The 17,913-nt window shown below is 38.0% G+C and overlaps 1 protein-coding gene and 1 long non-coding RNA gene across 2 annotated transcripts; both read left to right on the top strand.

Moving 5' to 3' along the window:
* Nucleotides 1–10,489: 10,489 nt before the first annotated feature.
* LOC104099217 (bidirectional sugar transporter SWEET2a-like) lies at nucleotides 10,490–17,746 on the top strand. Its single transcript, XM_009606132.4, has 6 exons — nucleotides 10,490–10,730; nucleotides 11,741–11,777; nucleotides 11,870–12,086; nucleotides 12,175–12,333; nucleotides 12,424–12,543; nucleotides 17,369–17,746. Exons 1-6 carry the CDS (start codon nucleotides 10,667–10,669, stop codon nucleotides 17,477–17,479), a joined length of 708 nt encoding a protein of 235 aa, XP_009604427.1. The 5' UTR covers nucleotides 10,490–10,666; the 3' UTR covers nucleotides 17,480–17,746.
* Nucleotides 12,550–16,715, top strand: LOC138906508 (uncharacterized). The gene is made up of 2 exons (XR_011413911.1): nucleotides 12,550–12,708; nucleotides 14,072–16,715. It is a non-coding gene; the product is annotated as an uncharacterized lncRNA (long non-coding RNA).
* Nucleotides 17,747–17,913: the final 167 nt, after the last annotated feature.

Genomic DNA, 17,913 nt, shown 5'->3' with positions numbered 1-17,913 from the left:
AGTATTTGTTGTATTTTCAATGAACAAACTAAGGTTGATATGATTAATTTTACTATTAATTAATGATAAAATATTTATTCCTTAATATGTGTGAAAAAGGCTAAAAATCAATTAAAACGGACCTGATGGAGTATATTTCATGATCAATTCTACCTTTCAACTAAAGTACTATCCCGTGAATGCGGAAGTTTTTACTTGAAGAATTAACCTAAATAGCCATTCATCCAACCACTTAAACTAAAAATAGCCGGTGGAGGTATAATATATGTATAATTTATGTATTATATGTGTATAGTTGTGTATAATCAATGTATAATTTATGTATATGGCTAAAAAAAGTAAACAATGAATATGGCCGGCTATTTGTATAAAAATCCCTTTTTACTTTCTTTTTTTTAAAAGCAACTATACCACTAGGCAAAATATATAAATAAAATCCCAAAATTGGTCCAAAGCTTACAAGATGTCCAAACCAAAATAGAAGTTGCATGAAGCTACTAGCTATTAAAAAGATAGATAAGCTAAAATCTAATGAACTAGCTATTACAACATAATAAGCTGAATGCTTCCTTCTCCTGTGAGTGTATGTGAATCCAATTGCCATTGGCAAATACCAAGCAGCACCTATCAAGCTCTCACCAGGCACCAGGGTATATTGTCCATAGGCTAAAATGAATTCCAAACATCTCCACCACAGAGTTGAAGCCAGCATAGTCTTCCAATTGTAGCTACTATATGATCTCCATATGCAGTGAACTGATTTTGTCCAAGTATTAATCATGTGCTCACTCATCAAGATTAATGTGTAAAAGAGGAGCCTAGCTTTGGGCAGGCTTTGCAAGGCAAAAGCCATACTTGGACTGGCTTTAAGCAGGCTTTGCAAGGCAAAAGCTAGGCTTGAGCTGGCTTTAGGCAGGCTTTGCAAGGCAAAAGCCAGGCATGAGCTGGCTTTAGGCCGGCTTTGCACGGCAATAGCCAGAAATGAGTTGGCTTTAAGCAAGCTTTGCAAGGTAAAAGCCAGGCTTGGGTTGGCTTTAACAGGTTTTGCAAGGCAAAGGCCAGGCTTGAGCTGGCTTTAGGCAGATTTTGTAAGGCAGAAGCCCGGCATGAGCTGGCTTTAGGCTGGCTTTGCAAGGCAATAGCCAGAAATGAGTTGGCTTTAAGCAGGCTTTGAAACTATGCCTTTTTGTGATCTTGTAAGCTCAGATCCTTCCCTACTAGAACCTTTAATATAGACATCATTCTAAACATTGCTAAACCATCCTCAGATTGAGCATGAAAGCATGCTAATACCACTGAGAAATGATTCAACAATCTCCAGAAATACCATATGATGGATTCATCATTTTTCTTAGTATTTGGACATATCAGAAGTAGGATAAATTGTACCATCCCACACCTGCTTATCGCATTTTTCTGTACACTATCAAAGCACCACAGAATGAGCATGAGACCATGCTAATACCATTGGGAAGCACCTTAATAGCATACCGAATGAGACAAAGAAACATGCAGGTTTGTGCATAGTCCAATCCTGTGAAGCCATTAGTCTGGGGTTCTTCTCTTTGCTATCCTAACCCTAAGGTTAGGTGATTGAGATATTTCTAGATTGATCAACCTCCTCTCTGCACTAGGCAGTTCAGATAATGAATGAAACTCAGATGTACCTGCAAAAGAAAACACAATGTTAGCTATAAAATCCGCCACTGAGTTGCCTTCTCTGAACACATGTTGAAAGATCACATTGAAGTTGTCCTTCATCTCTATAATTTTCTTCACATCCTGTGTAATTACCCAAGGAGGATCCCATTCCCATTCTATCACCAATGAATCAGCCTCCAATATGAAAGGGTGAAGATCATGCTCCACACAGTATTTCAACCCTTGAAGAATAGCCTTAGCTTCAGCTACCACATTAGTTGTCACTCTCAGGTCCACTGCCCTAGCATACACCACATCACATTCATCATCCCTCACACAAAAGCCTAGGGAGCTAGGTCCAAGATTGCCCTTTGAGGCTCCATCATTATTACATTTGTACCAACCATGACAAGGAAGATGTCATGTTACTCTTGTAGTGATCAATATAGGTTTATATCCTTCAAAGTATTGAATCACGTCTGGCCATAACAATGGAATATTAGGCATCCAAGCATACCTCACCCTTGCCAGTTGATGCAATGTCCTATTTGTCTCATGAATCACCCTATTTGTGGACACTAACCCCCCATGTTTACCTGCATTTCTTCTCTTCCAAAGCTCCCAAGTGATGATAGTTGGTACTGCTTGAAATAGTGGCTTTAATTTTAGACAATACTGAGCATACCACCAATGCTTTATAATCTACTTCAATTGAATTAATTGTACAATAATTCCAGCAGCCCCCATAAACAAGTTCCATACCTTAGAGGCAGTAGGACTTGTGACAAACATATGCTCAATGGATTCCTCTTGGGACTGCTGACAACACCAACACCTAGACATCACCATTTTCCCTTGCCTCTTCCACATGTCATCAGTGGCTATTTTCTTCCTCCACAATCTCCACAAAAATAAGGATATCTTAAATGGCAAACCTTTAATCCACATTAACTTGAATTCATGATTAGGATCAGCCCTATGTCTTAATATTTGCCAAGCACTGCTAACACTGAACTTGCCTGAAGGAGTTGGCATCCAGTATGGCCTATCCCAATATCTCTCACTGCCTTCATAATGCACATTTAGCCTTATATGTTCTACAATTTCCTCATTGAAATCTTGATCTAGCAGTTGATCATCCCATGCTTCCCCTTGCCGCAGTTCTGCCACCTTCTGAAGATCTTTATTGATTGGAAAGTCTTCAGGTAATACATGATAAAGTACACTCAATCCAGTCCAATTTTCATGCCAAATATTAGTGGTTCCACTCTTCAATTCCCATACGATCTCATGTTCTACTTCTTCCCTAGCATTCACTATTTGTCTCCAAACATGAGACCCTCCCCTAAAATGCACCATTGTTGGTAGCTCCTTCTTGCAATACTTATTCCACATGAAACTAGACCACAAAGATTTCGTGGTCCTAAACCTCCACCATAGTTTAGCAAACAATGCCCTTGAGACATCATGCAAGGACCTAAAACCTAGGCCCCCTTCCTCTTTAGGAAGGCAAAGATTTTGCCATGAAGCCCAGTGTCTGCTTCTCCCTTCTTCCTTTGTGCTCCAAAAGAACCTAGCAAAAGTCTTATATAGATGCTCCAGGATGTTGTTTGGTGGATCAAGGACTGATAACATGTGAGCTGGCATACTTTGCAACATACTAGAGATGAGTGTTGCCTTTCCTCCAAATGACAGCAGCTTTCCTTTCCATGAATGCAATTTAGCCTTCACCTTCTTGATAAGATCCTCATAAGAGTCCTTCCTCTTTCTAGTGTAAAAAATAGGACACCCTATATATGTGAAGGGGAATTTACCTCTTGCAAATCCTATAATAGCTTCAATTGCCTGAAACAATCCATTAGCAACCTTTGAATGCATGTAGTATGAACTCTTATCTTTGTTGATCATCTGACCTGATATCTTCTCATAGTTCCCCAACGCTGCCATAATCTTTCTCAAGGAGGGAGGATGAGCAGATGCAAAGATTATCGTATCATCAGCATATGCCAAGTGGTTTAAAGGATCAGACCACTTATGTATTCCAAATCCCACAAATGACTTGTCTTCAAAGAGCTTATTCAAAGACCTGAAAAGTACCTCAGCTGACAGAATGAACAATGCTGGAGATAGGGGATCCCCTTGTTTCACATCCCTTATATACTTAAAGAACCCTGAGGACTGCCCATTTACCAATACTGAATACCAGTTATTTGATATCAAGTTCCATACCATGTTGATGAAGTGCTAAAAAATCCCATCTTCCTTAGCACATGCAATAAGTACTTTCATGAAACCCTATCATAGGCCTTAGCCATATCAAGCTTGATCACCACATTAGTTGGCTTTCCCCTTAACCTTATGTCAGTGACAATTTCCTGAGTCAATAAAATGTTCTCAAATATACTCCTACCCTTTACAAATCCGGATTGATTAGGGGATATTAGAGATGGCAGAAAACTCTCCAATATGTCATGTAACACCCTAGACAAGACCTTGTTAATGAAGTTGCTTAAACTAATAGGTTTTAAGTCAGAGAAGGTCTCAACTCTAGGTTTCTTGGGTAGCAACACTAGATTGGTGTGAGTGATGGATTTAGGCAATGCAGCTCCTCCATAGAAGTGTAGCACCATGTTGTGTATATCAACACTAACAACATCCCAGCATGTTTGATAAAACAGGCCAGTGAATCCATCAGGACCACTAGCACTCTCCCCACTAAGCTAAAAAACTGTTGCCCTTACTTCTTAAATTGTTGGCAATCTGCTAAGTTCCAAATTCTGATCCATAGTGACCATCGAAGGTACATTATTGAGCAAGGAAAATTCAGAAGCATCACCTTCATTTGTGAACTGTTTTTGATAGAAGTCCACTACAGTTGTAGCCAATTGCTCCTGGTCTTTAATCCATACCCCACTGCCACTTTTGATCCTCTCCAGTTGCAATTTCTTTCTTTTTCCATTGACATGATTGTGAAAGAAACTTGTATTCCTATCTCTTTCAGCAAACCAAGTCATCCCAGCTTTTTGCTTCCAATACTGCTCCTCAATACTCAAGTATTTCTTCAATTCAGATTGAGCCTTTTGAAGAACAATCATATTCTCAGTTGTAGGCTCTTCTTCAAACAACATCTCTTTCACCTTAACAATGTCCTCCAAAATAGCCAATTGCTTGAAAATATCACCAAATGTTTCCCTACTCCATTTTGAAAGTGCTGCCTTTACCCTCTTGATATTCTGCTTGAACATAAAAAACAGATCCCCTATGAAATCAGCTTCCCAATTCTGCCTCACCACATCCATAAATGTAGCATGCTTTGTCCAAAAGTTCAAGAACCTGAAAGGCTTGACAAAATTGGTTGTCTGCACCCCACATGTCATTAGAAATAGTGCATGATCTGATCCAGTTCTGATTAGATGCTCAACTTCAATAGTTGGCAACATGTTCTGAAATGGAAAATTCACAAAAATCCTATCCAATCTCTTGAATATACACTCAGCATTGGAGCTCCCATTCCACCATGTAAATGGACTTCCTTTGTACCCTTGCTCAAGCAAACCACAAGAGTTTATACAAAGTGCAAAATCCTCATATTCAGGAGGGTGTACTGGAAGTCACCCTATTTTTCTCATCTTCATACAATACCACATTGAAATCCCCTCCTACCAACCATGGTAATTCCATATCACTTGCTAAGTAATACAAGTGATCCCACAATTCCAACCTCTCTATTGCTGAATATTTTGCATAAACAAATGTCATCATCATGTGCTGTCCTAGGTCATGGTGAAACACTCTCACAGTCACCTGTTGCTCAGTATCATCCACTAATTCCCATTCCATCACTGCATCGAAGAATAACCATATTTGCCCATTAATATGCATAAACAGTCTCCATATTCAACCTTCTTCTATATCTATCAATGAATCCCTTCTTTTGAAAAGGCTCCATCAATGTAACTACACACAAATTATGCTCCCTATTCATGTTGATCACCCTAGGAAAGGCATGTTGTGTATTCACAGACCTTATGTTCCATATTAATGTTTTGATCATCATTATTTAGATAGAGAAGCTGCCCTTCTGGACATTATTCTTGAAGGTTGTGGTGGATCTTTACTCTGATTCTTCTTAGTTTTATTACCTCCTTTAGCACTAGTTGCGGGTGATAAATCCCCTTCCCTAGCCACTTGTTTGACGTTTTGTGCAGTTGATTCATCATCTTCTTCATCCACCATTGGATTTTTTCTCAATAAGTCTTCATCAATTAGTATCACATTGTGTGTAACTAAATTATGTAAATGTTGTAGAGGAGTCTTAAGTGGAACACTAAGATGTAGCTGCATAATTTGATCAGTGCCAGATTCCATAGGCACTTCCTTTATTTCCTCAGATGCTCTTGGAATAATTGCCCGCTCATCAGCCCGTTCATATTCCCTGAAACTTGAATTGTAGCTCATAGACACTACCTAGCCCAGGAGTTACTATAGCAGTCTGCTCTAAATACATTGTTCTAGTGAGATCACCACCCTTCCCATTGCCTGAAATTTGGTCTGAACCCATTATATCATCCCTAATCTTCACATTAACATCTCCATGAAGTTTGTTCTCCGATGCATATACCGGAACACTATCTACATAGGCCAAAATCTCTCTAGTTGCACTACGGTTTGGGGTTTACTATAGCTGCCTTATCAGGTGAACCTAGCTTTAGGCCTGGCGTCGCCAGCCTAACGCTTGGTGAGCCTGGCGTCACCAGCCTAACGCCTTGGGGGCCTGGCTTTAGGCCTGGCGTCGCCAGCCTATCGCCATGTGAACTAGGCTTGTTGTCCTTCTTCACCTTGTCTTCTGTTGTCTTTGTTGTGCCCAACTGATCTTCCTTAACCTCAACTGCTTCACTCCATAAGACCTTTGTAGAGTTTACCTCATCAAGATCCTCAATCTGCCTAGAATATTTAAATATTTGAGATGGAATCTCATGAAAATGGTTTGTGGTCACATTGAGTTGTTTTAGCTCCTCATTGCTAGACCCAAACCTTCTATGAACCCAGTCGATTGTGGATTCTTTATTAGCCCTTTCATCAGTACGTTGATCACTATGAGCACTAGAATTAGCCTTAGCTAATTCTTGATCATCTTTAGGGACTGAAGACTGGATCCCAAAAGGAATAGAGTTACCATTATGCTCATTTTCCACCACCTTCTCGACTGTTTCCTTCTTCACACGCTTATGTACATGTTGAGTATTGACTTCCTTTTCCTTCTCCTGGCCCTTCTTAGCTTGCTTTTCCCCATGTTCCTTCTTCTTACCATTGCTATGATCCTCACCTTTGCCTTCAGTAATTTGTAGAGTATGCTAATGAACTTCTCAACCTCTAGTGCATTAAACTTGTTCTTGGTTGCAACTTCCTCAACTTTGGCCTTCCCTCTACCCTTGTCAGCTTCCTTTCCTTGTTTGTTGTCAACAATGTGACCCCTATTATCTCGTTGGTATTTGTTCTCCCTTGCTTGCATCCATTCCTGCTTGGCATAATTAGTAGTAGGCTTACCAACCACCTTTCCACTAGTTAGGACCTTTGTTGAATTTGCAGCAGTCCCAATTGCATCAGAGCTCACCACAACTGTCTTCTCCTTGCTTTGTTCCTCAACACCTTTTTCAAATCTCTTGTGTAATTCAGAATGAATTACCCAGCATTCTACCTCACTATGCCCCTGTTTTTTGCAAGGCTTGCAATATTTTGGCATATAGTCATACTTAATCCTGATCTACTTGAACTCTTTTGGTCCAGATTCATCAGCTTCTTCCACAATCTTAATACGATGATGGAACTTACTTAACAAGTTAACTTCCACCTTCACCTTAGCACAACTAGGTCTAGTCCCATTTTGAGTGGCTAGGTCTACATGTAATGGATTACCAACTACACGAGCTAAGAAAAATACACATTCCTTCCCAAAGAAATTAGGAGGCAGTTCTAAAAAGCTTCCAAGCTGTGGCAATGTGAGTCTCTTCATCAGGTGTCCACCATGGATTCCATTTTGTACAATGCATCTGCCACATGTCTGACTGAGCTTTTAAATAAAAAGCTGGCTTTGAAAGAAGATGAACATAGTCCTCCAATAAAGACAACCTAATCAATACATGATTATCTTCAATTAAACCAACTGAATAATGGCCTTAATCTCACATTGAATTGGAATCACTTTACGTAATTCACTAATAATAGGCTTCCCATATGAAAATTTCCCAAGAACTGCAAGTTGAAGTCCTTGTTGTACGATAGATTGCTTCACTTCTTGTTTCTTCCACTTCACAACTGGTTTTCCGTGAAGGAACTCAACTGGTTTTAATGGTAGAGTAGCGAAGGTTTGTATAGGGGCATTAATGGCAGTAGGTTTTAAAAGTTTTGAATAATCCATGGATTGTGGATTGTTGTTTGTTGTCATAGATGATTGGGCGATGGACTGCACTGAAGCTTGGGCAGCAGTCATCGCAGGAGGATTGGTTGAGTTGGGTGTCAAAATCTTTGAGTAATCTAGAGTTTATGGATTGATAGTTGGTGTTGTTTGTGGTTGGGCGATGTTGGAGGAGGGCACACCAGACGGAAAAGATGGCTGGTCGCCGGCCATCGCAGCCATTGAAGCTCAAACTCACAGCTTTCCGTGATAAACAGTATTGAATCACTGTTTCATTGGATGAACAGTGAAGCGATGCTACTATTCACTACACTGCAGCAGCGAAACAGTAGCGAAATCACTGTTCGCGCCACTGTTTGGCACTGTTCACCGTACTGTTTTGCACTATAGCGGCTGTTCGCACACTATTCACTGCTATAGTGACGGCGAAATTTTGAGAGCAAAATTCTAGAGATCCCTTTTTACTTTGCGCCTCACACTAGGCATATTTTTTGTCTAGCACAACTAACTTTGTGGTCCCAGATTTTTGTGAACCCAAATATGTAAGATATGGATCTACAAATGTATAATATAAAAAAATATTTCACGGAGCTAGTGTCAGTTGTGCGAAAAACACCATAAAATCACTGGCGTAATGCTCACAATGAGCACATCAATGACGTCGATGTCAACGTGCTAGCTCAACACCTTGATAAAATAAAAACATTCGATTTACTTAATAAATGTCGTATCATCAATAGTAATTAGTGACATATATGTGAAACTAGCATTGAAGCAGCTGAGCATATTTTTTTCCACCACAAAATTGCTACATACTACCGGGAAAGGCTAAAGACTTTTCTAAATGTTAGTCCCGTATTTAGTCCAAGTAAGCCGGCCATAAAAAGTTTGATCATTTTTTTCCTGTCATTTGATATTTCATATTAAATCAAAAGAATATTCTCCCAAAATTCTACCTCTCCCCCTTCCACTCCAAAAGAAAGAAAAAAACGTGTGATACTGACATTGACACTAGGGATAACTCATGTTTAAAGCACTTTAAGCAGTACTCCAAGTAAATAATATAATAATGATTTCATGGAAATTATAGAAATGTTAGCCGTGGCAACCACGTGCTCAACTTTTTAGGGTTCTTGGTTGGAAAAAAATTATAGCAAAAATAATTATTCGGGGATTGGTTATCTCGCAATTAGTTATTTCAACTTTTCATTGGGATAAAAAAATAATACAATCTCGAGATAACTAATCTCGGGATTAATTATATCGTAGTTTTTTACCAATTAAATATGGGATAAATTTTTCTTAAATTTAGTTTCGGGATTAATTATTCCTTATCTGTCGTAACAAACGAACAATACATTTTAATTTGGACAAAAGTTGCTGGTCCAAATAGCACCCGCGAAAGGGATATGGAATATCCTAAGCTTGAATATGTGAAGTATATTTTAAGTAAAACATGATAAATTGTTCCTTCTTCATTTCCCTTTTGTTTAATCTTATCTTTACTTAAAGAGGATGTTATTTGGTTACAAACCCGTTGACAGTTGACTCCTTTTCCTCTATTGCTAACTAATTTGAATAGCTTTTCACAAAATTGGATAGGTTTTTTACATTTTTAGTTTCTAACAGTAGTATTTTTGACTTATTTACAATTTTGTGTTACCAAGTCCAGTGAGATTCGACCACAACATCTTTCAAATTAAGGTTGAACCCTAAAATAGTTAAAAAATGTTTCTTTTTACTGCCATTTTTTTTTAATCATAGACCATTTGACAGAATAAGAACAAAATCTAATTGAATTGATAATGGGCCAGTGAGATAGGCATGATTTATATATGTGTACTATAGCAAAACAGGACCCATTCATGTTTCTTCTTTTTCACTAAATGATTCATGTGCAAATTTGAAGATGTAGACAGAGTCTCGGCCACACCTAATTAGTATTCACTAAAAAATATCAGCATATTATTGGTGAAGTCCAATAATGGGTGCAGGCCACATAGTATAATATTTTTTTTTTGTTACTAAAGACCCCACAACCGCTCCTCTTTGAGTATACATAAGGTAAACCTCGCTCATGTATAAAATAAATTGTAATAAACAAGTTTGTGTGACGGACTCGATCGAAAAAATATGCAAATGGGTTTCAAACCTCCCATTTGGGAAGTTACTGCTCAACCAACTCGGCCACCCGCAAGGGTACATTATACTATTTTTTGTTGTAAATCATCAACATTTTGTTTCTTTTTAGCATCAAACAACATTTTTGTTATAATTAAAACTAGTTCTCTTATTTTCTTTTTCTGGCGCAGTGGGGGAAATAAAACATAGGCATGTGCAAAAATTATACTCCTATTCTGCTGCTGGTCCCACCATTGGAAGACAGCTAGGAGTATACTATATATATCTTATTTGGCATTACATTCATAACCATTTCCAACTTGACAAAAGCTAGTAGTATCACAGAACTACAGTAGTAGTATATATCCTAATCTCTCCGTACTATTCTTTTCTTTTTTTCCAACTAGGAAGAGAAACATAAATTGAGATTTTCTTCTGTCATATATTAAAAAAGAAAAATCTTTTTTGAGCTGATTGAACAAAGAGAGAATGTTACTAGTAGGTGAATTGTACTCAGCTTATTCAATCTGCAGTTTTGCAGCTGGGATTGCAGGTAATCTTCTTCCTCACCCCAATTCCAACCATTTACTTTTCTTGTTCCCGTTACTGATCTGCTGCTTTAGTGTTCTTTACAACCCTTTTTCTTTATTTAAAGAGAAGAAACTTTTGTGGACAAGAAGAATTGGATCTCATTACTAAAGCTCTCCAGAATCTTGAACTTTCTTCTTCTTTCTTTTTGGTCATTATTCACTTGTAAAGGTTCCATCTTTTTCTTCTAGTTTGACAAGTTTTTGGCACATCATTTGAGAATATCTGTTTAAACTTAATTTATCTTTTTGTGTATAATGAGGATTGTTTGTTTAGAAAGTTGGTTCCTTTTCTTTATTCCTTTCTTTTTTTGGTTGTTTCTTTTAGGGGAGAGGGAGGTTGTATTAATTGGGTGGAAAGGTTGTTTTTTGTTCTTTTCTCTTTTTGAATGTAAAAATTTGCCATCAATTTCTGGATATGGACTCTAAAGATGAATAAATGCTAGGAAAATCTTACTATTAGATTCAAAGATATCATTTAAGTCCATCTGTTTTGTCATTTGAGGATAGCATCTATACCAATAACTAAATTGGAGTGGCATCATATTAATGAATATCCGATTAGTTACTAAAAGTCAGACTAATTTCTCCTAAAGGCTTTATTAGTTTTAGAAGCATGACTTCAAAAGTTCCCAAAAGTGGCTCTGAGAAGGGACCAAAATCTTTATCTTCTAAGTAATATTTACCTTTTGAAGCCCTGCTCAGGTTGATTGGTCAGAAGAAAGATCTTGTAACTGATAGAAAAGGGACAGAAAGGAAAGGAAAGAAGAATAGATCAGCTTACTCTCTCCTTACTAATCATTTCCTCTCTTGTCCTTCTCATTCCTTATCTTTTTATCCGATCGACTAAATCTTTCCGACAATGAAGATTTTAGTCAATCTGACAATCATATCACTAGAATTTCCCCTAAAGCATCAGCTAAATTGGAAAAAGTTTACACTTTCTAACCAAATATTTGGTTTATGTGTAATGCAGGTAACCTCTTCGCGTTCGTCTTATTCGTGTCACCAATGTAAGCATCTTGAATCTTTGAACTGTGACAATGTATTACAAGCGATTAATATGTTGCATTGATGTTGATGGTATCCCTCCTTTAATTTTCAGACCAACATTCAGAAGAATCATCAGAAGCAAGTCTACAGAACAGTTTTCTGGATTACCTTATATCTATGCACTCATTAATTGCTTAATATGCCTCTGGTATGGAACACCAATTGTATCTCCTGGTATTATATTGGTTTTCACTGTCAATTCAATTGGAGCAGTGTTCCAGCTAGTATATATCACCATCTTCATCATACATGCAGAGCGGTCAAAGAAGGTCATTCTTGGTTCTTACATATTGAAGTCTGCTAAAGTTTCTAATTTAAACGGATCTTTTGCTTATAATCGTTTCATGTTCAATGCAGTTGAAAATGTTGGGGTTGTTGCTTGGCGTTTTTGCTGTATTTGCTGCTATTGTAGCCATCAGCATATATATGTTTGAGCCTCCCAGTCGGCAAACTTTTGTTGGATATTTATCAGTCATTTCTCTCATTTCCATGTTTGCTTCTCCACTATTCATTATTGTAAGTTTTCATGAAGAAAGTACTATAACCTAAGACGGTAAAGACGCCATTCCTCGGACTGATTGGTTTAAGAAACAATTTTTTGGGCAGAATTTGGTGATCAAGACAAGGAGCGTGGAGTACATGCCGTTTTATCTATCGCTTGCAACTTTTCTCATGAGCCTCTCTTTCTTTGCCTATGGAATGTTCAAGAATGATCCATTCATCTCTGTAAGTAAACCGTCCGTTCTTCAGGCGGATTTCCATCTCTTTAACTTCCTTTCCAGTCCTATTTATGTCAACTAATATGTAGCATGGCTTTGATTCAAAGATGACAGCATCGTTAAAATTTTATCACTTTGAAATTATTCTTGTTGTTTCTGGAGATAAATTAGAGTAAGTATAAGTGTTGCGGCCAAACGCACACACAAGTATACGCGGTCGTCAAGTAATAAAGTGACTAAAAGTCGGATGTCGAATCCACGAGGACTTGTGATTAACTATTAACTATATTAGACTATCCTAATTATCTAAACAAGAATTAAACCTAAAAATATTTGATTCTAAACTAATTAAATAAAAAAATATAAATAATGAACTTTGAACAGAGAAATAGCAGATTTTTATGATATCAATGTAATGAAAACGATCTAGGGTTATGGGCTATCTAACAATCCTATTGTATTCTTCAATTGAATTGACCGACTAATTTATCTAGCTTATTGGTTGACAGAGTTAATATTGCTCATAAGAATCTGTCGAGTTCTTACTCGCCTATTCAAGCTAACCTAACGCCTATATGTCTATGGAGTTAGAATCAACAAGAACGCATTTATAATTCCTGTAAATCAATCAAGCAAGGCAATTAGGTATATGTCTATCCTAACCACGAATTTGTTCCCCGATGTCCGAGTTCAAGAACTTGCTCTACTCAATCCTATATGCAATCTAGAATTTTCACTTTCGAGTTCAATTCTAGATTCGCAGATAGTATTCAATTGGTGATCAAGCAATTAAATAATTAAGCGTAAGATTGAATAAATAAACTAATATGACAAATCAAGAAGGCAAAATCAATATCCGAATAACAATAGTCATGAAAAAACCACAACCCTAGAACGTGAAGTTTAGCTCCACATAGACATGGTAGCCAAGTGACAAATCATACAAAGAAACATAAAAATTACTAAGTTTGGTGGGAGAAAGATGGAACTTGATGAATTCCCGGCCTCCACGACGGCTCTGTGCTTGTGTTTTCCTCTCAAAAACATCCTCCCCTCCAAAATAGGTTTAGGACCCCTTTTATACGAGTTGGGAGTGTGTAGGGCCGAAATAACCAAGTCCCGGATAAAATAGGACTAGTCCCCGCATCGAGCGTCCAGGGCAGCGCTAGGCGCTGGCCCCGACGCTAAATCCAGTAAGTTTCATGTTTTCTTGGGCGTTCTTTCAATGCTGCCTAACTTTTCAATCTGCTTCGTTTCTCATTCTTCTACTAAACTTTTCATTTCTTTGCAATTGTTTCTTTTGTCTTCTTTTGTAATATTAAACTTTAATCATTATATATCCAATAAATAAATAATCATGAATCCATTCTTGTAATGTATAAAATACAAATAAAATCTCTACTTTGCTCCCAATTTCACCTCCAAAGTACCTACACATAAAATAAACTCAATTAAGCACAAACATAGTACAATTTAGCATTCGAATACTAAAATGTAAGGTAATTAATGCACTAAAAATATATAATTATACCCAGACATCAATGAGTTTGAAAGTTTTTGCCAACCACCTATTCATGAAAGGTGAAAAATTATTCTAGTAACTATTTTTAATTGAAAAACCACGAACGCTGAAAATTGGCTAAATTAATGTTGTATGCATTCTAGAAAATGCTCAATGGTCTGTTAGCTTTCTGCTCAGCTGCTTTTACTTCCTACTACCTTGGCCAATGGGTTGGTGCTGGTGCAAGGCTAGTTGCCATTATTGCTATCTATTATTTTACCTTTTCACATCGGGGGACTTGGACGAAGGGAGCCAGGGTTCGCTTCAGACCGTACACCTCTTCACGCACCCTCCAAAAAACAAGGAACGCCAGAAAGCAAGAAAAACCCCTTGAAAGATTGCACCAATTCTGTCACGACCCGGAATCCCAACCTCGGGATCGTGATGACGCCTAACATCTACTTGCTAGGCAAGCCGATGTGAAATAATTAAATAACCGATTTTAACAGTTAAAACACAATGGTAGAATACAACGAGAAATAGAAACCCAGTCTAACACAGTAACGATATAAATCACATGATAATATTACTCCCAGAAATTCGGAGTCACGAGTACACGAGCAACTAGAAGTCTACAAACAAAGTATGAAATAAATACTAACTGTTTCGAAAAAAATGAGCGGTAAAAGTGGGAAAAGGAAGGGGACTTCAAGGTCTGCGGACGTCAGCACATCTACCTCGAGTCTCCGTATGCAATGGTCCGAGCTAACGCACCTCACACACCGCTAGGACTAATACCAGTATCTGCATAAGAAGTGCATAAATATAGTGTGAGTACAACCGACCCAATGTACTCTGTAAATGTCGAGCCTAACCTCGACGAGGTAGTGACGAGGCTATGACAGGACACCTACGTAAATAAACATGTACAAGTGTATATAAAGCAGCAATCATAACAGAGAATGATAACGTACAAACTGGGTGGGAACATGCTAAAAGGGGAAAATATAACTTCTACGATAGGTATGAAATCACGAAATAACCAAGTAAATTATCAATAGCGGTAAAATCAGTCAAACCAATGATATGAAAATGGTACGGCATCATCCTTCGTGCTTTTACTCTCGTTCTCATCATGCAATAATATGAATATAATGGCACAGCATTGCCCTTCGTGCTTTTACTCTCATCCTCACCCATGTAGTATTAATAATGAATGAAATGGCACGGCATCACCCTTACTGCTTTTACTCTCTTCCTCGCCATGTGAAAATGACAATGTAAATGAAATGGCACGGCATCACCCTTCGTGCTTTTACTCTCTTCCCCGCCATGTAATAAATGAATGAATTCGAGTAATAAATAATGCAGAGAATAAATTTAACTTCAAATATGGTGACATGATACTAAACTTCAACTTTCAAAAATATTCAATAACAATGAAATAAGCAATAATCATAAAACGAATAATCAAAGAAGTAATAATCTAACCTAAGCATGGATATCAGTATTAACAAAACAATAAAATACCAAGAAACAAGTTTCACCTACATGCTTTAACCCAATAACAACGTATAAGTACTCGACACCTCACATATACGTTATTCTCACACATAATACACGTAGCAAATAGACTAACAAGCCCCAATCCCTCAAGTTAAGGTTAACCACGACACTTACCTTGCTCCGCAATCAAATCAAAGCTCAACTAGGGCGTTGCCTCTAGAATTAGCCTCCAAATCAATCAAATCTAACCAAATATAGTTCAAACAATTCAAAATAAGCTTTAGAAACTACTCACGAGTGAAAAAGATTTAATCTTTAATGTTTTGGAAAAGTCAACAAAAGTTAACCCCGGATCCGCTGGGTCAAAACCCGAGATTCGAACCAAAACCCGATTCCCATTCACCCCTGAGCCCGGTTATGTGATTAGTTTCGAAATCTGACCTCAATTTGAGGTCTAAATTTCAGTTTCTCAAAATCTCCAATTTCTACCTAAACCCCTAATTTCTACCATGAAAAAGTATAGATTAAAGATTAAAATCAATGGATGTTTATGGAAATGGAAGGAAACAAGTTAAAATCTACTAACCTATGAAGTTGGGATGAAAAACCTCTTCAAAATCGCCTCTAGGTCGAGCTCAAACTTAAAAATGGTGAGAAATGAGATAAATCCCGACTTTTAAAAGTTTTAAATCACTGGCGTCAGGTCTTATTCGCATTCGAGAGGCACCTGACACGATCGCGAAGCATAGCGGCCCAGTGGCCTTTGCGTTCGCGAGACGCTGTACGTGTTCGTGATGGCCCTTTCCACCTGGCCTTCACGTTCGCGATCCAAGGTTCGCGTTCGCGTAGAACATCAAACAGATCCCCTCCCAGACCCATTAACCCATCGCGTTCGCGTAGTTTGAGTCGCGTTCGCGAAGGGTAATCCCACCACTGCTTCGCGCTCGCGACCTCATCCACGCGTTCGCGTAGATGAAATCCGCCCCCAACCCAACTTCCCCTTCGCGATCGCGATCGCAACTGAAAACCATCAATCTCCTAAGTCCAAAATGGTCTGTAGCCTATCCGAAGCTCGCCCGAGCCCCTCGGGCTCCAAACCAAACATGCACACAAGTGTAATAACATCATACAAACTCGCTCGCGCGATCAAAATACCAAAATAACACCTAGAACTACGTATCGGACATCAAAATGCATGAAATTTTCAAAGAAACTTAAGAACTTGCAAATTTTACAATCGAGCGTCCGAATCATGTCAAATCAACTCCGTTTTGAACCAAATTTTGCAGACATGTCAATAATAGCAAAATGAACCTATACCAAGTCCCGGAACCGAAATCCGAACCCGGTAGCTATAAAGGCAACCTACGGTCAAACTTCGGGATTCTTTAAATCTTCAAATTACTAGTTTTCAACAAATCACATTAAATCAAGTTAGGGACTTTCAAATTCAATTCCGGGCATACGCCCAAGTCCCACATCACGATACGGACACACCGGGACCGTCAAAATACCGATCCGGGTCCGCTTACACAAAAATGCTGACCATAGTCAACTCAAATCATTTTAAAGGCAAAAATTCACATTTTCTTTAATTTTTCACATAAAGACTTTCCGGAATGAGACACGGACTGCGCTCCCACATCGAGGAACGCTAAACGGAGCAAATCGAGGTCTCGGAACACGGAAATAAATGTTAAAACTCAAAATGACCTATCTAGTCATTACAAATTCCAAAATGGTGTTTGAGTTTCGTGGTGATGGTCATCACTGTTGATGTTATGTTTCATCTGCTGAATGAATATTTTCTTCTGAATGTGGTCAGGTACCAAATGGGATAGGAGCAATTCTTGGTGTCATACAACTGGTCCTATACTTCAGATATAGCAAATCAGAAGAGGAGCCAAGAGCACCTCTCTTGGATTCTTATGCATGAGACGCAAGACTACAGCTGGAGTTAAGATTCATTCATTAAGAAGTGATTTAAAACATTATCTCTTTTCTTTTTCTTTTTCTTTTCTTTTTCTTTTTCTTTTTCTTTTTTCTTTTTTCTTTTTTCTTTTGCGGGAATTTGGGAAGTTGAGAAGTCTTTTCGCTTCATTTTTCTGTTACTTTAAGTTTTTGAGGAAAGAGCTTGAAAGATGTATTATAGGTGGTGAAGAATATATGATTTCAAATTGTGGAAAATATAGTTACTTGTCCAGTGTTCTGTGCTCAAAATTTCATTGAGTGTCTATTGTTTAATGAAAGGTTCAAGTGCTGAGTTAACAAGTTTTCGTTTACTCTTCTTGGGTTTCATCCTTATTGTTTAATGAAAAGTTAAGTTTTACCTGTCAGCATATGTTCTTGTACGATCTTCTTGGTTTCCAT

Source organism: Nicotiana tomentosiformis, chromosome 2 (assembly GCF_000390325.3).
Source record: "Nicotiana tomentosiformis chromosome 2, ASM39032v3, whole genome shotgun sequence".
Classification (NCBI taxonomy): Eukaryota; Viridiplantae; Streptophyta; class Magnoliopsida; order Solanales; family Solanaceae; genus Nicotiana; species Nicotiana tomentosiformis.
This window is presented reverse-complemented; position numbering and strand designations above follow the sequence as displayed.

What these genes read in the sequence shown, in the direction of transcription:
- LOC104099217 (XM_009606132.4), top strand. Translation starts at nt 10,667, where the DNA reads ATGTTACTAGTAGGTGAATTGTACTCAGCTTATTCAATCTGCAGTTTT. An exon ending in TTTTGCAGCTGGGATTGCAG is followed by an intron (nt 10,731 to 11,740) that starts GTAATCTTCTTC and finishes TGTGTAATGCAG; the next exon opens with GTAACCTCTTCGCGTTCGTC. An exon ending in AGAATGATCCATTCATCTCT is followed by an intron (nt 12,544 to 17,368) that starts GTAAGTAAACCG and finishes GAATGTGGTCAG; the next exon opens with GTACCAAATGGGATAGGAGC.